This window comes from Centroberyx affinis, unplaced genomic scaffold (assembly GCF_046629955.1).
Source record: "Centroberyx affinis isolate AG114_WGS23_722 - 3 ecotype Tasmania unplaced genomic scaffold, CSIRO-AGI_Caff_v1 ptg001948l_1, whole genome shotgun sequence".
Lineage (NCBI taxonomy): Eukaryota > Metazoa > Chordata > Actinopteri > Beryciformes > Berycidae > Centroberyx > Centroberyx affinis.
In genome coordinates this window covers 163,820-187,188 of record NW_027280305.1, presented here as the reverse complement: position 1 = coordinate 187,188, position 23,369 = coordinate 163,820, and the positions used below count along the sequence as shown (strand labels likewise).

The 23,369-nt window shown below is 43.5% G+C and overlaps 1 protein-coding gene across 1 annotated transcript; it reads left to right on the top strand.

Moving 5' to 3' along the window:
- The first annotated feature begins 386 nt into the window (after window positions 1-386).
- Window positions 387-22,946, top strand: pdcl (phosducin-like). Its single transcript, XM_071530625.1, has 14 exons — window positions 387-555; window positions 656-742; window positions 10,320-10,436; window positions 11,374-11,514; window positions 11,620-11,763; window positions 12,137-12,318; window positions 12,982-13,065; window positions 14,343-14,589; window positions 14,877-15,163; window positions 15,595-15,742; window positions 16,440-16,798; window positions 20,082-20,265; window positions 21,054-21,235; window positions 21,893-22,946. Exons 1-14 carry the CDS (start codon window positions 549-551, stop codon window positions 22,454-22,456), a joined length of 2,733 nt encoding a protein of 910 aa, XP_071386726.1. The 5' UTR covers window positions 387-548; the 3' UTR covers window positions 22,457-22,946.
- The last annotated feature ends 423 nt before the right edge of the window (window positions 22,947-23,369 follow it).

Here is a 23,369-nt window from a genome sequence, read left to right as displayed (position 1 = left end):
TAATAAATTTGTATAGTAGATATGTTTTTTCCTATCCCATAAACCATCTCGTGACCGCCCAAACAGTTTCGCGTAACCCCCTGGGTGGTCCTGACTCCCAGGTTGAGAACCACCGGCCGGACGGAGGGATGGAGTAGGGGGGAGTAGAAAGGGAGGGAGCTGGGAAGAGGTGGTTGTTGTTGTTGCTGTAAGACTTTGGTTAAACATGAAATGACAAGGCAGGCAAACAACGGCGTCATTAGACTATGCAACCAAGGGAGTGCACACACACAGACGCACACACGTCTCCCTCGTTGTCAAACCAGCAGGGGGCGATAGAGAATTGAAAAGTCCTACTTGAGTCAACGTCCCATTTTCTCCGAGGCGTCTCTCCTGACTCGCACAGGTGAAGACCGCAGGAACTGATCGCTGCTGCTGCTGCTTCACTTTCTGCCCACCGCAGCCTCTCGTCCACGCGCCTCTCCAGCTGCTCCGCGCCGCCCGCAAAGTCCAGATTCAAATCAGTTTCATGAGCTGGAATGAATTTCTCCTGAACTGAGACTGCCGTAATGAGATGTGAGTATATGTGTGACTGTTGTGTCTGTATTTAGTATTCTTTGACTAGTTTGTTGCTGTGATTTTATGTGTAAATTTAACCTGTGTTCCGCACTTGAAGCCTCTGTCCTGGGATCAGTTTGTGCGCTTCTCCTGCTGCTGCGGGAGCCTGCGTGCCGATGTGATGAGGTTACCTCCAGCGCAGCAGGTAGGCAGTAACTCAATGAAAAGAAAAGTGCTTTTGGATGTTACAAACACTGTCTGGACAATGTCATGCATGTCTCAGTGTACCATGAATCTCAGTTCATCAGTTCATCGTTGTATGTGGTGCTTTATGTTTCAATTCTGAATCAGAGTGTAATCTATATGGTGCCATAGGTCAGATGCAGCAAATTGGCAGTGTGTGTGTGCGTGAGTGTGCATGTATGTGCGTGTCTTCCCTTATGTCTCAGTGGGCAAGCCCAATCTTGTGTCTGTTGTTATGTTAAAGCTTTGGTTAACCCTCATTACGGGGTTAAATTGGGATTCCTGGAAGTCTGAAAACAAAGACAGGCCCGGGGCGGTGGGCGACTGTCCTGCTGTAATAACACGACTTAATCAGCCAGGGCGGGCACACTGCAAAAAACATCAAACTTAATGAGTCATTTAGTCTAGTATCATGTCTTGAGTCTCATTTTTATTAAAACAAGTCAAAAAATCTACAATTTAGGTGGCATAATTCTACTTGTTCTCAATGCATATCAACATGTTTCAAGAATTTTCTTCATCCACATGACATCTTGATACTATACTGGAGAAAAATGCCTTATACAAGATAATGTCACTCCTTTAAATAACATTCACAAAACAGGCGAAACTGCATTGGAAACACATTAAATTAGGCCTATTTCACAGGTGGCTGATTGTTTTTCCCCCTGTTTGAAGGAAAACAAGATTTTAAGCAATGCTAAACGACTTGCTGAGATTTTTTGCAGTGCAGCAGAACAGACTTTTCCTGCCTGACCTCTGGGCAGAGTAATCTCGTTGGACCTGTAGGCCCCATCCCCTCACATCCCCTCACATCCCCTCCCATCCCTTACATACACAGTATACCATCCTGCTCTCATGCCAGCATGATCAGCCCCCACAGATGATTTACCGCCTCGTATGTCTGAATTCTGCCCAGGAATGTCTTTATGTTGTTCCACATCTTGTTGTTTCTGGGTGAACTCCTGTGTAATCTATGTAATGAGTGAATGAACTGCAGCCTTCTTTGTATGATGAACGAGAAACAAATGCATTGTGACCATTTTTCACGCACTGCTGGGCCTCTGAATGTATGAGACAAATTCCCCTCGGGGGTTCAATTCTATTCTATTCTATTCTATTCTACTTTTCCCCCCAGGATAATGAGACAAATTGTCAGATGATAGTTTTTTTTCCTTTACCCGAGAAAGGAGCCAGTTTGAAAATAGTTTATGTAGAAATCATTTTCCCTTCTGTATCTACTTAATTTGCAAATTGATGATTGTGATTTGGAAGATCTGTGGTACTCTGGGGTGTGTAATGTGTATTTTTCTAATGTGTGGGCTTCGACATGTTCAGCTACATCAGATTTCATTTTATTTACATAACACAGTAGTACACCGCAAAGGAGAAACATGAGCAGAGAGAGAGAGATAAGGCTCGTGTCTCTCTTATCTCTCTCTCTCTGCTCATGTTTCTCTCTCTGCTCATGTTTCTCTAAGGGAAAACGAATGTGGAATAGAATTCTTTGAGGGAGAAAGTCTTTATCTTTCATAAGAATGGGGCGGTGTGCACAGGGAAAGGCATGTCTTTGCATGTGTGGGGCTGCGTGTGTAAACTCTCCAAAGCAGTGCTTGAAACTTAGGAAGGTTGTTGGACTGTAATAGGTGATTCTTAGGATGGACGAGTGCACGAGTTGTGAATGGCAGTATAAATCCGAGGGGGTCATACTGTGAGGCGAGGACTCTGTATACATTGCGGAGAGTTGGTGTCTCATAGTCAACCGGACGATGCTTGAACCCGAGGATATCATCCGAGCACTGCCACCTCAGACCCAGGGTAGATTCTCGGGGATCTGTACTATCTTGGTGTAGCCACAGATCGATACTGTCAGATCTCGCCTCCTTTGGTAGGTGTTTCACCACACTAGCCTCGTTACTGGCCCACTGGCATATTTCAAATCCACTGGATGCCAGGAGATCTCTCAGTTTGGTGACCAGTTCTCTTGCCTCTTCCTTGGTAGGTAGACTCTGCAGACAGTTGTCGACGTAAAAGCATCTCTCCACAGAGATTCTTCCTCAGGTTGGCTGTGGTCGACAACATGCCTTTGAAGGGCAAATGTGGCGCAGCATGAGCTACATGCAGCACCAAACGGGAGAACCTGCCACTCGTACATGTCTGGTGCTGCAGCGGCGTCCACTCCACGCCACACGAATCTCAGGAGGGATCTGTCCTCAGGGAGGAGACGAACCTGATGGAACATCCCATTTATATTGCCACTGATGGCATGTTCTCTGAATCGAAGGAGTACCCCTACGAGTGACGGTCCTAAGACAGGTCCTGGCACCAAAGACTCATTTAGATTGAGTCCCTTGGATCGGTAAGAGCAATTGAACACGATGCGGTGTTTCCCATTATGCTCTACCAGGTGGTGAGGGATAGGGGTGGGCGATACGGCAAAAATATCATATCACGATTCTTTTCAGGCAGGATCACGATCCACGATCTTATCACGATTCTTTTTCATGTTGGTTTTTAAGACTATTTTGCAAGTTATTTAACAGTACAACCAAACTAATTTCCCTATTTAAAAAAAATATAGCCCTACAAGATAACAAAACCTAAAAGAAAAAGTGTGGAATTCTGCAAAGTATGAACATTCAACAAGAATTTTGACATGGTTTAGACTTGTATTCAAGTACAATCAGAGATGTTTGCATAACTCCCAAAATGAACATTGGTTTCAAAAGGTAGACAACAACACTCAAGTAAAGTGCACTCATGCTACATAACATTAAAAAAATCTAACATTGGCAGGAATTGTAACAGTCAGGTAGTCAGGTATTCCAGTGGATCCATCTCACTGTCTGCATTTGGTGTGGACAGGTAGGCCTTCAATTCCCCATCTATTGCCTCTTTTAGAGATGGAGAAGCAGATGTGGCAGCTGCAGTTACAGCACCTGAGGTTTTCAAAAAGCTGGCCAGTGTTTTCTTTGCTTTCTTTGGTGGTGTTTGTTCTGCCTCAGGGCTCTGTGATGTGGAGGTAGATGTAGGCTGAGCTGATGCTGCTGGATGCTGTGCTTGTACGGTCAGCAGGGACTCCAGCTCAGACACAGCTCTGGCTTGTATTCCCTCTGTCTTGTCGCCGTCAATGTATTGGGTTTTGAACCTTGGATCAACAAGCGAAGCCATATCCAGCAGGTCATCAGTGGTGGGATCCTGATATTTGGCAGTGAGGTAATCGAGAATGGTTGTCTTCATTGTTTTTGTTAGTTCAGTGTCGTCGTCATTCAGGTTCAAGATGTTGACTTTCAACAGGTGAAGCACTGGCTTTACGTAAGACACACTCACATAGTCCTCACCTGAGAGTGCATCTGTGAAGTCCCTTAGTGGGCTCAGGGCCTTCTTCACAGACTCCATCACATCAATTTCTTGCCATGATGGCACCAAATGCCTCGTCTTCTTGTCTGCCTTCAGGACCTGAGAAATGGCCTTTTCCTGGTCCAACACTCTCTCAATCATGTTGAGTCTGGAACCCCATCGTGTTGGTGACTCGGTGATGAGTTTCTTCTGAGGTAGTTTCAGCTCTGTTTGAGCCTTACTCAGGTCCCTCTTTTTCTTCCAGCTGAAGGAGAACGTACTGACCACTTTCTTGCAGATAGATGTTGTGCGATCAACACGAGGGTCTTTGGCACTTTTTTCTAATAAAAAGAAGAATGAGATTTATTAATCAGATTTAACCTAAATCACACTGTACATTTTAATTCACAACTGTTTATATTTTTAAATTGTACTATTTTATTGAAAACAGTGATTATTCTACAATACTATACTTTCATATACAAAACATTTTAATATAATAAAATGTAAATTATATTGTAGACTAATCTCATCATTTTACTCTGTTCTGTGTTCCTACTGTAATTTGTAGTTTTTTATTAATATAACAGTATTGTTATTATGAACCAACTCCTTATCTGAATGCCAGTAGCAATATTTTATTTTAGTTTCACTCACCGATGGCTAGGTGAAGTCTGTGCCCAAAGCACTGCAGACGAGTCCAGCTGTTGAGCTCCAAGGCCCTCACCATGTTAGCCCCACTGTCTGTGGTCATGCAGGTCATGTTCTCCTCTTTCAGTCCCCAACATTCAAGCGCTTCCCTCAGGCCTTCTGCTATGAGCTCACCCGTGTGGTCTTGTGGGAAGTATGTTGTTTGAAGACACGCACTGTACAGTTTCCAGTCATGAATGAAATGAATGGTCAGACTCAAATAAGGTTCTGAAGTGCGGCTAGACCATAAATCACTTGTCGTAGCAAAAAACTGGACGTTTTGAAGTTTGTGTTGAATCTTGTTGCGGCATTCGGAGTACAACCGTGGAATGGCCGTGTTGGAAAAATATTTGCGGCTGGGTATCTCGTACCGCGGATCAACTATTTTGAGCAGTCTTTTGAAACCCTCATTTTCCACGGTTTTTATGGGAATCATATCCTTGGCCAGGTAAAATGTCACTGCATCAGTTACCTCTTTCCAGCGCTTACTTGTCCTGTCATACGGAGTGCCTTTCTCAAACGCCTTCATCAGAGTTGTTTGTTTTGGCCTTGTAGCCTCTGGCTGTGTGGTTGCAGCTGATGGGCTCACTTGGGATCCCCTCACTGTTTGACTGTCAGCATGCTCTTTCGGGTGCTTTCTTTTGAGGTGGTTAAAAAGGTTCGTCGTGTTGCCATCCGACGTGCGAACCTTATCTTTGCAACATTTGCAAATAACTGTTGTTTGTGCCGTGTCAGTTTTGGAAAATCCAAACCAGTTCCATATCACCGATGTCGAACTCTTTTTAGGGACCAACTCCTCCGTGTTGTCATCCATGCCGCTACGTTGCCAAATAAAAAGGGGGCCGGGAAGAAATCCAAGGCACTCCAGTACTGTTTGCTATTATTGGTTTATTGGTGTGTCTCTAGGGAAGACGCGAAACGGACTAGCAAATAGTGTGGCTGAGAAAACAACTTTGGATGCGTGTATGAACCATAGAACTGCAACTGATAGAATGTGCACTGCAGCACGATACTACCGATCTCTCTGTAAAGGCAGATCGTGGAGACATTTTAATCGTTCACGATCTAATATCGTCATATCGCACACCCCTAGTGAGGGATGTACCATGACTGGCCCTCCTGTAAGGCCTCTTCTGGCTGGAGCTTCACCACAGATCCTGCATCCACCAACTTCTGGACCTCTGCATTATAGATAGCAGCCTTGGCTGAGTCTTGGGCTAGGCGTCTCTCAGTGTTTCGTAAGAGCGGCATAACAGCCTCCTTTTTGGCCTCAAACTGGGGCATATCCTTTCTCTGAAGCAGGGGAGTTGCATAGCGCTGTACTTCATTCACCTCAACACGAATGGTCTTGGTCTCCAGCATGTGAATGGTTGCCTGGTCCTCTCTAGACGTTCTCACCAGCTTCTCATTGCGGTATGGCATCGTGTCTACTTGCCATAGTCTTTCAACGTCTTGGTGCAGCTGTGCAGACAGTGGGTCAACCAGTGTGAAAAGGCACTGCTGAGGTGGGAGAAGCTGCTCAATTAGCCTTGTGGGGCCCTGCAGAACCCACCCGAGCCTGGTCTTTATAGCAGCTGGCCCTCCAGGAGGTCCCAGGCGCACAGATGCAATAGGTGGCTAGGTGGCTCCCCTGCTCCATGTAGTATTATAGTAGACCTTGAAGCCATCTTCTGCTCCTTTCTCCTATCGGGTCTGTGGCTCTGCCGGTCTCTGATAACTCTGTTCCTCACCCCTTCTTTGTCTTGACACCAGGACTCATATTAGAGCCAGTCTGAAAAATCAGTGATTGTGTAGACTGCACCTGGTTTATGGAACATTTGGCGGCAGAATGATGCTCTCAGCTCAGGTGGTAATTTACTGAGCAGGCGGGAGACATGTGATCCACACCTGAGTTCGGCGTCACCGTCAGCACCGAGGGTCTTGAGCATTCCAACCAGGGCTCGAACTTGAAGAGCAAATCTCTCAAAAGCCTCAAAGTCACCTCTGCGGATATCAGGAGTATTCATCACTGTAGCTATCTTGTTAAGTGCAAGCTGGTGAGGCTGGCCGAATTTTTCGTTCAGTGCAGTCATGGTGTCTGTATAGGGAGTTGTAGAGTTCAACTTGGCATCGGCCACCAGACAGGCCTCCTCCAGCTTTAGATGGTCTACTAATATCTGGTATTTGAACAACTCAGACCCGTCTGGAGGCCGGAGGTTCTCAAGGGCTATTTTCAATCGGGAGAATTCGCTCGGGTCCTTATGTACTAAGTAAGGAATTGAAGGATTGGGCCCATGATATGAAGTCTCCATGATGGTGGCTTGAGCTGGCACATATTCTGCATGGGACACTGGAAGTTGAGTCTGGTAACGAATTGCTGGTGGGTCAGAGACCAGGGGAGGTCTGGATGTCGTCCACTGCTGCTGCTGATAGCTTGAATGGCTAGGAGGTGGAGCTTGTGAGCTATAGGGAGCTTGGCGATGCACATATTGTCCAGTAGCATTCTGTGTGGCATGAGGGACCTGCTGCCTGGGTGCCGCCAGGTGATCACCAAGGTGACTAGCAGTCAATGTTGATGGGCGGTAGGAAGTAGAGTAGAGTGCAACCTCATGGGTTCTGCTGTGGTCCTCAGACTCACGCTGACTTGGCGGTGGTGCATACCGGCGCGGATGGATTCTGGTTGGAGGCTCAGTATGGGCAGGCAATTGTTCTGTTTCATACTTAATCAGCTGCAGCTCATCCATTACTCTGTCTAGGAAATCTGTCATTCTTGTCGGGGACCTCTGTTGACCTCTGCTGAACTCAGGCTCTCTGTGAGGTGCAGGCTGACCACCATATTCTCTGATGGTATAGTCACCTTTGTTGCTGGGTGAACTCTGGTGAACTGACTGGGTGAGCTTTGTCCGTGGTGCAGGTATGGGAGTGACTTTCGCTGGAGATCTATAGATTGATCGTGGTGATGGCACCGGGTTTAATAATCTCAGCCGTTGATCATTAGGAGCAGGTGGGTGAGTTGAGAGTGATCTCGATGGGGGGGAGCTGGTAGAAACGTGAGGGTCTAAGGAGTGTGGTAACACTGTAGCCTCTGTGGTATTCTCATCTTGCGCCTGCCGCATATCTACAAGGGGGCAGCACTCCCACAATGTCCCACTTTCTCTCTCAACATTAGTCACAGTACTGCGAGTTACAAACGAGTCTGCTATATCTGTTCCATGAGCAGCAATTGGGCCTGGGCTCTCTTTGTGAGAGGCCTCTGCTCTTTGCTTTAAATGTTCTCTCAGATTTCCCAGAAACTGGTCTCCATATATTTTCTGCATTTCCTTCAGCTCCTTGTAGTACAGGCGCAGCTCATTAGGTTCATTTGGTGAGCTCCTTCCACTGCTTTCAGAAGAGCTTAAGGACAGGGGAGCGGTGAAGGATGTCATCTTGGCAGTACCCTCCTGGAATGACTGGTCCTCCCCTTCATGCCCCTGTGCCTGCTGTGCCATATGTGCCACTTGAGGGGGAAAGGTGTGCTGTCTGCTGCCTGTGAGGCTGACCTCAAAGTCCTCTAGATAACCTGGCAACTTTGTCTGTCGACTGACTGACTGCCAATCTAATTTTTTCTTTAGATGTTTAGGGTCCATATCTCCAAAGTAAATGTCCATCCAGCTCGAAGGACCTCAATGAAACTTAGGAAGGTTGTTGGACTGTAATAGTTGATTCTTAGGATGGACATTCGCTCCAGTACATCGGTCAGAATGCAGTTGACAGGACCCCAGTATTCGTTCACTGCACTTTATTAACTTAGGTGAAGGCACAGCAAAGCAAAGGGCACTTATCCGCAATGGAGAACTCAGATTTGTGAACCTGTGGTTCTGTAAACAGAAAATGAAATCCCAGAGTTGAGAGCATATATTTACAATAAGTAAGTAGGCGTCACATACTATGATTCACCCAAGTTAAGATTATACACATTCATAACTGAACAAATTAAGTAAATTACTCAATTTAACTTAATATTGAAGGCTTATACATTTACAAAGGCTACCATCATCAAACAGAAATACCAATAATATTTAAACACAATAGGCAGCATTTAAGGCAGTGAGGTAGCACCACTGATTATTCTACAGTGAGGTAAATCAACTCCCATTGCCTACAGTCCTGTTACATTGGTAACGAGCGCCCTGTATTGGCGGAAAATCTACCATAAATTACCTTACAAGACAGCTCTAAATTGTCCCATCGTCAATTAAGCAATGAATCTCACAAACTAAGCACACTAACAACGGGGAATACTAAGCAATATACAGACACTAATAACAATCATTTCTACAATTATACAGTACAAGAGAGATTGCGGGAGAAATCTGTTATGCACTCAGCATGCTACAATCTTTCCAGACCGCATGGGTTAACAAGAGCAGAAATGGAACCGCGACATACATAGTACGTAAATATAACACCGTCTTACAAAGGCACACTTCACCAACCAAACTATGAAAGGGATAATTATTCAGCACTTACGTTATCATGGACGCACATGAACACAAATAAAGTCCACACAGGATTAATTTGACAGAGTGCAATTCGGAGTGCGCATATCTGGGTCCACAGGGCTTATGCGTCTTCCCACTAGAAAAAACTCCCGCAATACTCTGCGGCTATGATGTCGTTGTAGTCTATCATAGGGCTGCTGCTTATCATTTCTGGGCCCTTTGTACAGTGCTTGTCATCATGGAAACCTTACCTATTCCACAGATTTTACTTTAGCTGTAATAATCCCCAAAGTCATAGCTGGATCATCATTTCGCGCCTTGCTTGCTACATCCTGATAACACAAGTCAACACAATTCACATAACGTGCACATCTGTAATGCCACTCCCACTTTTGAACGCTTTTGCAATATTATGAACTCACAAACTCACCATCACTTACGGTAGAGGAATGTCTGACACAAACAAGCTAATCTCCCACCGTAAATCAAGAGGGTTTAATTTTTCACCCTTAAACTAACGTGAACTCTGCTTATCTCTGTTTGTATCCAGTCAGTACATCAGTTAGACAGCTCTCTCTCTCACTCTCTATCCACCCCACCTCACTTTCTTTCTCCCCGTCTCTCTCTCTCTCTCTCTCTTCTCTCTCTCTCTCATTCTCTCTCTCATGTTAGAACAAAGGCCTTTTTATGTACCAGACTTGGTGCTTGCAGGTTTCTAAAGTGGCTTGTACATTCAAGCTTGCTGAAACTGTAGAGCAGCCAAGTGTGAAAGATCACACAGTGAACTATCACACAGATTACACACAGTTATTCATGTTTCCTCCTTAATGTGTACGCCTGTCAATTTAAAATCCATAATCCAGATTATTCTTCTGGTCTGGGGCCTAAATTATTGTCCAGGAAATAAATTTATGGTCATAGTTGTTAGTCAAGTCTAAGTTTAATTCCTTTTTGAATTGCTTATACTGCCAGAGCTTCATATATTATCTGAGTTTGTCTGTCTTAGTTTATGTTTCTCTTTGACATGAGCTCTTGTTCTTGTTTCCACAGTGAACCCATGTTGTCATTACCCCTGTCAGCACTGGGGTGTTTGTGTAAGATATGGAGAGGACAAATACGAGTGTGACTGCACTCGCACTGGCTACTATGGAGAAAACTGCACCATCCGTGAGTCCAGTTATCTTTATGGGATCAATTCTCATATCCTATTTTATTATTGAACATTTTGAGGAATGTTAAACATCTCTGCTATTTCCTTTTGCATTAGACAGAAAGGGATAGTTGGTAAGGTCATGTAACTTCCGATTTTATTTGTTCTTGTGAAATCAGGAAATAGTGCAACATTGCTTGGCTCACAAAGTAGGTGTTCTTGTCTAGACCCAAATATTTGTGGGATTGAAAGGACAGGAAATCAACTGCCAGGAAAAGAAAAGTTGGGCAGTGTTGCCTGATCTTTCCACTGTTGAGCTTGACTCTGAGGATCTAATTCTCATGAACAAGTAACCACCAAACAATGCAGTTCATAATTAGATGTGAAGCAACTGGCTTCCAGTTATGCAGTTACATCACACTCACCGAGCATAAAAATAATAATAATGGACCACCACTGTGACTAGTGAGCAGTGCATTAGAAAAGAATGTAGCGTTATTATGAATAAAGGAACAGAAAGAAGAAAAGAAACAAAGAAACAAAGGGGAAAAAAAGAAAGACAAGAGGGAGGAAAACTACTAGAATAACACTTTCACTTGTAACATAGTGTAGCCACATAGCTAGTTCATCAAGTTCTTCTTGTTCTTGTTTTTTACATACCTGTTGACCTTAATAGAGCATCCTTAAGGAGCTTTCTTGAGCAGCTTGAGGCCAAGTGCCAAAGTTTGTGAGATTCAGAACAACCGTTCGAGCTCGCTGAGTCATTCCTTGCAGCTTCCTAACAGCCTGGTCGTAAATCACAATGACAGATATCATTTCAAGATCAGTAGTCTTGATGCAATCTTGATGATGCAGCTATCACTTTGTCTTTGTAATACCGACATATCACATATCCCTGCTGCAAAATTTTGATATGGCGATATGATCGTTTTGTCATGTATCGCCCAACCACAGCGGAGTTTTGGTCCAAAGTGCGGCAGTTCTTGAAGCCCAGCCCAGATGTGATCCACTACATCCTGACCCATTTCCACTGGCTGTGGGACATCATCAACTACACCTTCCTGCGGGATGTCCTGATGCGGATAGTTCTGACAGGTCCACCATTCATTTCAAGTTATCTTGATGAAATTCTTACTGCTTCTTCAGTCTCTCATTTAGTACAGTTAACCTTTATTTTCATGTTATTTTTTGTATGTACAGCCAGAGCAAACTTAGTGCCCAGCCCTCCCACCTTCAACTCCAAGTATGGCTACCTTAGCTGGGAATCCTACTATAATGTGAGCTACTACACTCGTATCCTGCCCCCGGTGCCGGAGGACTGCCCCACCCCTCAGGGGGTCAAAGGTTAGGCAATCATTTACACTCTATCATTAAAATATAGAACCTTCTTTTTGCCTGATAATTGCAATATACGGTAATATTATGATAATACTGTGATAATCTTGATATTACAATGCATCATGAGGCACAAATGTAAGACAACATGAATAATATTAAATGCACAACCTGTCCTTTGCTGAGTGTTTTGCCAGTTAAATGTAAATCTTTCACTGTGGTGACATCAATGCAGATTGTTGACCTTGAGGAGTGCAGCGGTACAGTGTGCTGTACCGCGTGTGCTGTTTTGACAGATGCACTGTTTCGGTATTATGACTAGAGGTGTGGTGTATCTGTGTTTGTGCCTGCGCTGTGTGTGATGCTGTGAGTCTCTGCCCAGGCAAGGCTGTGCTGCCCGACCCTGAGCTGCTGGTGGAGAGGCTGCTGCAGAGGAGGACCTTCAGGCCCGACCCGCAGGGCAGCAACCTCATGTTCGCCTTCTTCGCACAGCACTTCACCCACCAGTTCTTTAAGACCTACAACCGCATGGGTCTGGGCTTCACCAAGGCTCTGGCACATGGGGTTAGTTTGTTTATTAAAGCTGTGTACAGCTGTGTGTTTCTCTTAAGGTGCTGGTGACTGCAGGAGTAAATAAGTTCACTGCACACTAAAAAGTAATCCGACTGACTTATTTTTCTTTTAATATTGTTTTTCATTATTTTCATTTTCAGCAAGTAAAATTTGCACAGAAGAAATATGTCAGTCGTATTGCCTTTAGTTTATTTATTACTTTGGCTGTATTTGTACTCATACTTTTAAGCAAAAAAGAGGGGAAAATATAATAATATAATATATAAAACATAATAGCCTGTAGTTCTCAAACACATGAGATGGTGACAGTCCTGCAACGTCTAGACTAGTTCATGATATCATCATACTATAAAGCAAGGAATCTCTGTCTGTGTGTGTGTGTCTAGAGAACCGTTCGTCCGATCGACTTCACACTTGGCGGGTGTATTGCTGCAGACCCAAGGAAGTGCAGTGTCGGATTTGGTGCAATTTGGACACGCGACACGTTCAAGATTAATAAACTTTGAGTAAACAAGCCAACAGCGCTCTGTGCAGCAGCGGCGCGAATAGGCACTGCACTAGTCATTAACCAATTTGTACTCTAGCTGTAGCCCCATTGATTTGTTCTGATCATCTCACTTCTTTCTATATCTCTGTCTCTCCGTCTCTATGCAGGTGGATGCAGGACACATTTATGGAGACAACCTGGCTCGTCAGCTCCACCTTAGGCTTCACAAAGACGGGAAACTGAAGCATCAGGTGACAGAGAGGCAATGAGTCAAACAGAGGCCGTCTCCGCCAAGATTTATTGCAACAGAACAGTCAGGGTACCGGCACCTGGGCCGGAGTATCCATATATTGCATCGGGCGAGTGCCTGCAGCCACCAGCCAATTTACGTCGTTGGGGGGGCACCACACATTCAAACCACAATTATACCTTTATAAGCTTTGTCATATTTTCTTTATATATTAGGCCTACTCTATAGGGGAATGCATACGCAGCCAAAATTAACCTTTGATACTAAAAAAAAAGAATATGCATAAAGAGAAAGAATCGTGATTGGTGTGTAGGTGTGTTTTGAAATCACCAGCAAGGATGGTTGGTGTCTGGCCGATTGTGGTGGGCTGGTCTGGACAAAAGTCCAGGTCCATCCCATTGTCTCAATGTGCTGCTCCTTTCCCATTCTGCAGTTCCCACTGTCACATCAACTCACCTGAAGTGATTGTTTGCTACAGTTATTGAGCTTGCTTTATTTGGTGGTATGTGGGGCCTTGTCTGTGGTGCTGAAGTTGCATTAGATGTCTGTGTAATGATTTTTTAAATTTTTTGTATTTTGATTTTTTTAGTCATGCTCTGTAATGGTTTGGCATTTAGTCTTCATTCCAGCCTTTGGAAATGTATGGTGGAAACAATGATTTTTAGCATGGTGTCTTTGATATGAGTTGCATTCAAATTTAATACAGTATAGCTCTGTGTGGAAAGCCTAAAATGGCATTTGTAGGCTCAAGTCAATCTATGGTGTAAAGTAATTTGTTGGTTAGTACATTGTCCTACATTTGTCTGCAGTATGTGTGTTGAGCCTGTACTGTTTAAGTTAATGTAAATTTATGATCTTTATTGGCATAGTAAATTTCACTTTTTTGCGTGTCAAGTGGACGGAGGGGGGCACTTCAAGTGATGTCACCCGAGGGCACCACACTGTGTTGAACCGGGCCTGGTTGGGACAAAGGGGAGCCTTCAATCGTCCTTTTTTTTTTACTTTGGCTGTTGTGATTTACTTTAATTATTTAGCAATTTTATTGAGCAATGCTGAGACTATATTTCATTCATCAGGCAGGTATATTAGCCAAAGGTGTCAAACAATAGCTGGATTGAACACGCTTCTTAACATGACTATGTTGCAGCAAGAGTGGGGAGAGAATATGGACAGATAATGTGGAGAGGGTTGGGAAAGACATTGACGTTGATTTTGCATTAAGTTATATCCAACCATATATATATTAAGATGTATTTTTCTAACCATCTCTCCCATCAGTTAATAGACGGAGAGATGTACCCTCCTACTGTAGCTGATGCCCCCATCAGGATGAACTACCCCCCTGGGGTCCCTCCTGAAGGCCAGCTGGCTATCGGTCAGGAAGTGTACGGACTCCTGCCCGGTTTGGGGCTGTACGCCACACTCTGGCTGCGGGAACATAACCGTGTCTGTGACATCCTGAAGGCAGAGCATCCCACCTGGGATGATGAGCAGCTCTTCCAGACCACACGTCTTATCATCATTGGTGAGCTGGCCAGCACTTAAATGCACTGATTTGTTTATGATAATATTAATTGATTTAGTGCAGATGTATTCTGACTTGTGTAATTACTACAGTCTAAGTAAGTAAGCACACTTCATCCTTAGCATGCAGACAAATATTTTATTTGAGCTGGGAAAGGTGAACAGAGCCAACTTGAGTTTGAACCTGATCACTCTTCACTTATGCAATAAGTTTGTATAATTTTAACTTGGCTGACCTCACTCTTCTACTCTGCCCTCTCTCTTTGTCCCTCTGTGTGCTTTCCTCAGGTGAGACAATACGTATAGTGATAGAAGAGTATGTGCAGCACCTGAGTGGATACCTGCTGCAGTTAAAGTTTGACCCCACCCTGCTGTTTAACTCCCAGTTCCAGTACGGGAACCGCATTGCTCTGGAGTTCAGCCAGCTCTACCACTGGCACCCCCTGATGCCTGACAGCTTCTTTATTGATGGAGATGAACTATCCTACTCACAGTTCCTCTTCAATACTTCTGTTCTTACACACTATGGTGTTGAAAAGCTGGTGGATGCCTTCTCGCGACAAGTTGCTGGCCAGGTAACCATGTCAACAGAAATATTACACACAACTGAAGCTCAATAACCAAACATCAGACATTAGAACTGATTGTTTTTCAGTTTTTTCCAAAGAGGAGTAATTAAAGTCAACCAAACATCTTTTGAATTACCTCCATACATCTCATACGTAGAATCTTCATATATGACATCGGAATTGGATTAATGGGGTCATTTTATATGATACTATACTTGGATATACTATATACTTAGATATTATACTATATGATATTATATACAAATACTTGCAACAATATACCACGTCAGTGTCCTTAGAGCTGTAGATAGAGGAAAAAGTTAATTCTTACAACTTGATTTCATTATTTTCATTTATTATTTCCATTATCATGTAATGTCACGCAAAAGAAAAGTGATTTCTGCAGTAATCACCATAATTTCTCTAATGCTCTACAGATAGGCGGCGGCCATAACATCAATGCTGTGGTGACCAGAGTGGCCGTGGGGGCTATAAAGGAGTCCCGGCAGCTTCGGATACAGCCGTTCAACGAGTACAGGAAGCGCTTCAACCTGGTGCCATACACATCTTTCACACAGTTCACAGGTAGGGAAATAGTTCTGCATACAGACCGCACAGCATGGAGTGCGAACCTCAAAAGATCTTATTTATGGCTTTAACAAGTGTGTGTGGGAACCGCTGAACACACATTCTTGCAATACCTGGCCTCAACTCGTGTTTCAGGCATTTTTTTAAAGAAAGTTCTCCATAACCTTTCCAAGGAGGCAATGGATGAGAAGAATGAAAGTATTACTTGACTTGGACATTGGCTTGGACAATTAGATGTGTTATTTTCCTTCCATGTTGACTTCAGAATTGTGTAGTTCTCTGGCATTGCAATATGTGTGAAGAAAAACACATTCCTGAGGGGTTTGTTATGCTGTCATGCTATCAGGTGCACAACTCTGAGGCTGCTTGCATATCCTACAGCAGCAGGGATATTCAACCATGTCATGGAGGGCTGAGTTTTTTTTTCCAACCAAAGACCACATTAATGATGATGATTTCACTAATCAGCACATCTTCAAGCAGAGAGGAGGAACTAATCAGTGAAATGACCTTTTGTAGTCTTTGGTTGGAACGGATACCTCTGTGAATACCCCTTGTCCTATAACCTTTTTCTTTAATCATTGGTTCATGCCCAGCTATGCCTATAGATTATACATTGGACCTTATGGGAAGTTGTCATGCACTGTACTGGTTGGCAGGTTTTTGGTGCGATACTGACAGTTACTTTTTGCAGGCGAGGAGGAGATGGCCCGCGAGCTTGAGGAGTTCTACGGCGATATCGACGCTCTCGAATTTTACCCTGGCCTGCTCCTGGAGAGAACGCGGCCAGGGACCATATTCGGAGAGAGCATGGTGGAGATGGGCGCCCCGTTCTCCCTGAAGGGCCTCTTGGGAAACCCCATATGTTCTCCAGAGTACTGGAAGCCCAGCACCTTTGGAGGCCAAGTCGGCTTTGACATAGTGAACTCTGCCACAATAAAGAAGCTGGTCTGCCTGAACTCCAGGACGTGTCCTTATGTGGCTTTCAGAATACCAGCAGAGGAACAGCCACAGAACGGGAGAGATGAGAGTGGTGGAGGAAATGATGAGCTATGACACTGTCCAGACATGGACACTAGAAAGTTGGACCTGGTTTGGGATCCCTAGATGATGGTAGAATAGACTGCTGCTAAATAGGACAATGTTTACTGACATCGGACACCAGACGCCTGTGTGGAGAACACACTACTTGTTCGAACAACACTGGAGAATCACAAAGGACTGAGAGCTCAATGTGAAATCAAACTCGCCCTTCTCCCTTCTCTTTCTCACACACACTCACACACACACACACACACACACTCACACACACACACACACACACACACACACACACACACTCAAAAACACACACAAACACACTCATAAACACATTATTTTTGTTAAAATGCTATGTGCCTGAAGACGAGAAGAAATAATATCAAAATATTAAAAGGACTGATTTAGGTTTTGGAGTTTTCTTTGTTCATGCACTGCCCTGTATGACAGGTTTGTACTTTTGGTATGTAGAAGTATTTTGTGAGGAATTCCATCCATTGAAGTAAAATAATAAACAAATCTGATTATTTCCCTGTCATTGAAAGTAGCAATGATTAAAGTCTGTTATTTTTTTCTGGTTTTCTATTCTTCCATCCTTTGTTCTTACCATCTGATATGAATGTCCGTTCCCACTCCTGTCCCACTGCTTCACAAAGGCCTGTGTTTCTTTTGGCGAGAGATTGTGTCCAGATGGAAGAGAGACTTGGGGGAAGGGAAGAGAGACTTGCTCCATAGGAGGGTGTAAGTTGCACAATCAACAGGATTCCCAGCAAGATTTTAAAAAACATGAAAAGGAAGTACTCTGAGCACTTCCGTATGGAGCAAATCTAGATAAATTGGGATTCCTGTTGGAATAGTTCTTTCACAGCCTAGACCACGGGTTCCAACACTTTTTCATGTAGGGACCCCCAAACAGACACATAAGGCCACAGACCCTTTTAACAAGATGTTGTCCTACATGTGGCCTATTTGAGAAGATTTTTGTTGTTGTTATGATTTAGAGAATTATTGCATTATATTAACAGTGAGATTGACACCTATGATCAAAGTAGTCATTCTTATATATTCTGTCATTATACGTTTCATGAAATAAATAGTAGTGATAGTGAAATCAAAATGTCTTATTTTGCTGAGGATCCCCTAGACTGTTTCAAGGACAACCATTTTGGAAACCACTGGCTTAGACAAAGGTTTCTCATGAGCCGCAGCAGTAGTAGAAGTAGTAGTAGTAATCGAGAAAAACTACTGCTAGTAGTAGTAGTAGTCCTAGTAGTAGTAGTAGTAGTAGTAGTAGTAGTAGTAGTAGTAGTAGTAGTAGTAGTAGTAGTGGTGGTGGTGGTGGTGGTGGTGGTGGTGGTGAACAGTTGTTTACTATTGCCATCTAGTTGTGAAAGTGGTAGCTGCATTTAACAACACCTCCCATGTTACTGGCTCTGGGTTGGACCATGTTGTTGCGTTGCCTTCAAGTGCTCCTCGTAAGGTCCTACTTACGATATCAATGCTGCTTATCGCACTTCAAGTACTTTGGGTGAAAATAATAACAGAATGTTTTGCTTTGGAAATCAGGCGGCACGGAGCTACTTAGTACAGTCTATGCTTAACGTTAGTACTACAGTAGCACAATGAAGCGCAGAAAGTGCGCATTCGACATATAATTGATGTTTTAATTGGTGTATTAATTAAGAAATTGTTGTAAATTTCACTTTTACCATGGTCTTTTCTATTCGTACTTACCTCTCTCTCTCTCTCTCCTTGGGTCGTTGGTGTAATTACGACACTTCTAAGAGCACATGAAGGCAGCATAACGCTCTGACAGGGAAGCAGCGAGGCGGCTAAAGATAGCAGATTAGAGTTGCAGTGAGTTGGTGTCGGTCGGTTAACGGTAGCTGGTGATACAGTGAAGGTAAGATTAAAACCAAGCAAATTGATTAAGTCGTCAATTTTACTATACATGTATGTCGTCGGGTAATACAGAAGTCAAATTAAATTTACCTATCGCTCTGTTGACGATGGGTAATGCGACAGGAAGTTAGCATATGAAGCTAGTTAGCAGTTCACAAACGCTAGCACTGCCTACTAGTATTCAGCTAGCTAACGTTAGCTTGCTAACAATTGAGCTGTCAGCAGCTTCGTCCTCTTGGCCTACTTAATTAACCAGCAAATTGGATTGTCTGTATCCACTTCTAGTAGCGTCTCTTGGCACTTGGGAAAAACTAAGCTGTCTATATTGCTATAGCTGTTGTTACTGTAAGAGTTATTAAATTACGTTAGCTGTTAGCTAACTAACTCTACTAGCCGATAATCCGCGATAGCCAGCTAACGATACATTTTCCCAGCTCATATTGTTTTGTGAAACGTTATTTAACTGCTATTACATCGGCAGCAATTAGTTAGACGGGTGTAAACGGTAAGCTTTCACTAGTCCTTTTTGAAATTGTGTTAGAGACAGGTGAACGATAGTGCAGGTGTTTTTCCTTGTTATTGTACCCAGACATTTAAAAACTAAATGGAGAGCTCTAGGTAGTACTGTATATGATATCCTCCATTATGCTGTCTGTTCACTTTCAGATTTTAAGTGAGAGGGATTGGGGTCCCCCTTTTTGCTTTCTCTACATCTGTGCAGATGGATCGGTTAACAAAGGGCTGAGTGCATCATTAAGACTAACCCTAGGCCCTTGGGATCATGTCTTCTAATTTGACACACTTACTATACGCTATGTATGGTGTAGTTGTCCTATTTTTGAAATAAACCATCGCTTTCCTAGCCTGTCACAGCTTGGATAGCCTGATTATGAGTATGTTTGACTGACTAATGGGTTGTGTTGGACCATTCCGTGGGAAAACCGTGGTTAATCTGGGGGGGATTGAATTTGATTTAATCTGTGAGGCCTGCCAGTTTGCTAAAGATAAAGCAGATGGCTGTGTCGTGCGCTATCAACTACTATGGGTTTATGCAAATTATGATGCAAAGTACTCAGTCAAAACGTAGGCTGGTATGTTTACATAAATGCGAGTAAAAGTATTAGGTTAGGTCTTGTTGGGATGACAATACACAGGCTCTCCACTGCATGCAAAACAATCAGAATTATATTACGGTGAGGAAGATGAGTCCGAACTGGTATATACTCTAATGTTTAACTCATGTAACTATGAGGTTAGAGTAAACCTGTGGGTATAGCTGGGATAAATCAATACATATAAATCTAACCATGCCACCTAAAGAGAGAGAGCCTAAAGCCAAAATGTGTGTGTAACAGAGGTCCTGTCTAATGCACTCACACCACCTACCCTCAGGTGAGCAGTCGCCATGACGACACTGGATGACAAGATTCTGGGAGAGAAGCTGCAGTACTACTACAGCAGCAGTGAGGACGAAGGCAGTGACAATGAGGATGACGAGGGGGAGCGCAAGACCATCCGCGACCCCAGCGTCGTGGAGGCTGAGATAGACTACAGCCCTGATGGAAGTGCTGTCAACACAGGTAGCTAACACAAGCATGTGCACACTGATACACACACACACAAACACAAAAACATTGATAGGAGTCCCTCACTTAAATTTTCATTAAGCAACAGGCAGTGAGAGTGTGTGCTTTACAGTGACTCTGCTTCACGTCATGCCTAACAATGCCTCTTGGCTCCTCTAAAATGACTGTGAACTACAGTGTTGAGTGGCTTATTGCCTTTGTAAAATGGTAGGAACACACCATTCTATTAAAAAAGAAAAGAACACCACTGTCCAATACATCTTTTTGTATTTAATCAGTAATAATAATAAATTGAATTTGAATTTTCTTCCATCAAGCAATGAACTGTGGCCAAGTAGAGGTGTTAAGTGATTATTTTTGTTTAGCTCATGATATTTAAATCAATGGTTCTGCATTCATAGGCATCCATTTAGCCTATTGGGCATTTTACAATGGCTTTGAAAATGACTCAATCAGAACTGAGGACTGGAACGATCCGTTTTGTTGGATAAATTATGTCACAGGCTCACAACACACACACACCCTAAACTTTTAATTGTAGGTTTGTATTTATTTATGTGTTTGTTGAATTAAACAAAAAAAACAAAACATTTCATGCATGTGAGGAGAAATCGTCAAAGAGAATGCAAAAAAAGTCCTGGACTTTTCCATCATGGTCCTTGTTCCTTCTTTTGGCTCTCATTGCTGTTTTTTTTCATCCATCATCCATCCATCCATCATGTTTTAAGCACAAAGTGTACAGTCATTTCCTGGTGACCATGACACTGGCTATTTCTTCTCAGGACCAAAGGGAGTGATCAATGACTGGAGGAAGTACAAGCAGCTGGAGGTGGAGCAGAAGCAGGAGCAGAAGAAAGAGATGGAAAGATTGATCAAGAAGCTTTCCATGACCTGCCGCTCTGACCTAGACCTGGAAAAAGATCAGGAGAAACAAAAAGAGCTGCAGGAGAAGATCAAAGGCAAAGTGAGTAGAATGGGGACAAAAATACACACATACATACATACATACATACACTGGGAAAGAAACCCATTTTAAAAGGTTGCCCTAAATTGTTGCCCTAACCTTGTTGTTCCTCACACCATCCATGCAGTATATGGGCAATTCCCTCCTGAACCTGAGTCGCAGTTGCCCATGAAACAATGGCTGAGAAAAGGGCTAACTATTGTGCAAAAAAGCTAAATACTGAGAATGTTTTCATGAAAAACAAGCGGATCAACACAGGGGAATCCCTGTACCATAATCCTCTATTTTCTTACACCATGTAAGTAAGGATGAATAAACTTGGTGACGCTCACACTTCATTTCACAATAGTTTAATGCACCTGCTGACTTTCTTGTCAAAACACACACAGGGAGGCCACAGGGAATAAATTTGACCTTAGCACCTAAGCAACCAGTACAACAAAACCTACATTTTCTCCATGTGCAGCAAAATTATATTGTAATTCTTGTCATATAATTAGCCACTGTAGAGGCCACTGATCTAACAGTGTAGAGTAAAAAAACATGATTATGACTGGCTGCATATCAATCAGAGGTTCCCTATACTGAGGTCATGAAAATAGAAGCAGCTCACTAGATTTACCTTTAATTAACTCTGTGTTTCCTCTTTGCCTCCAGATGACACTACAGGAATACAACATGCTCCAGGAGGATGAGGATGACGAAGACTTCCTCCAGCACTACCGTATGCAGCGCATCGAAGAGATGCGGCGCCAGCTGTGCCGCGGCAAGCGCTTCGAGCAGGTCTATGAGCTGATGAGTGGAGAGGAGTTCCTGGAGGCCCTGGACAAGGAGGACAAAAGCACCCTGGTCATGATCCACATCTATGAGCCGGACGTCCCGGGCTGCGAGGCCATGAGTGGCAGCCTGCTGTGCCTGGCTCAGGAATACCCGCTGGTCAAGTTCTGCAGCGTACGCAGCTCGGCCATCAGCACCAGCGCGCTGTTCAGAGGCAGCGCTCTGCCGGCCCTGCTAGTTTACAAAGGAGGGGACCTGATCGGCAACTTTGTGCGGGTCACAGACCAGCTGGGGGAAGACTTCTTTGCTGTCGATCTGGAGGCCCTGCTGCAGGAGTACGGCCTGCTGCCAGACAAGCCCGTCCTCATCCCGAAGACTGTTCGCAATGGAGCCATCATACAGCACACTCAGAGTGACGAGGACTCTGATCTCGATATAGACTAGATCCACGATGTGTCACATGCATCACATGCACAGGAAACACACACACACACACACACACACACACACACACACACACACAGTCTGCATGGACTATAGACCCTTTATATGTATGAAGGCCCCCTAGTGATGACTTTGCCAGGGTTGGAGCTGTGCATGTTGCTACTCACAGCATCATACAACCAACTGCGAAACAGACCAGAGGCAAATGCACATACGACAACCCAGAGGACATTCATCATGACATTATCATTCCATAGTAAATATGAGTTATATTTAATAAGAGTAAATGTCAACCAATATCGATGACATTATGCAAGTGTTAAATAGGTTTAATGTTTTGTTTGAGCTATGTCTGAGTGTTATCTATTTATTCTGTGTTAAAACACATCATGTTTTCCTTTGCTTTTTGTTTCCTAGTCTTGTTTCATGTGCATGTTCATGGTAGTAATTGATAAACCCTCCAGCCCAGACTGACTTTTAGTTAGTTTTATAACTTTTATATGTGTTGGACCATTTCAAACCTGTTGAGATAATAGTGGGGAAAATAAACAAGGTGTTTTGACTCACTGTCTGGATTTTGTTTCTGGCCTGTGCAAGGTAAGGGTCTGGCTTCTAAGAGACAAACTAAAAAAAACAAAGTTGATAAACAGAATTTTAGCAATCAAATGTTGAGCACCTAGGCTACCCTGAATTAATCACATTTGTAGCCTTTTATTTGATTCATTTGATTGTATGTGGAGACCAGAAGCATGACGAACAGCATTGCTGCTCAGACATTACAACAATGTGACAAGTATTCACAGAGATGTTACACCTTCGCTCCTTTCTCAGTCTTATGAACTGGACTACTTCTAGTGAACATGATAAAAGGGGACATCAATGTTCACAACTAAACTTAAAATAAGAATCTATC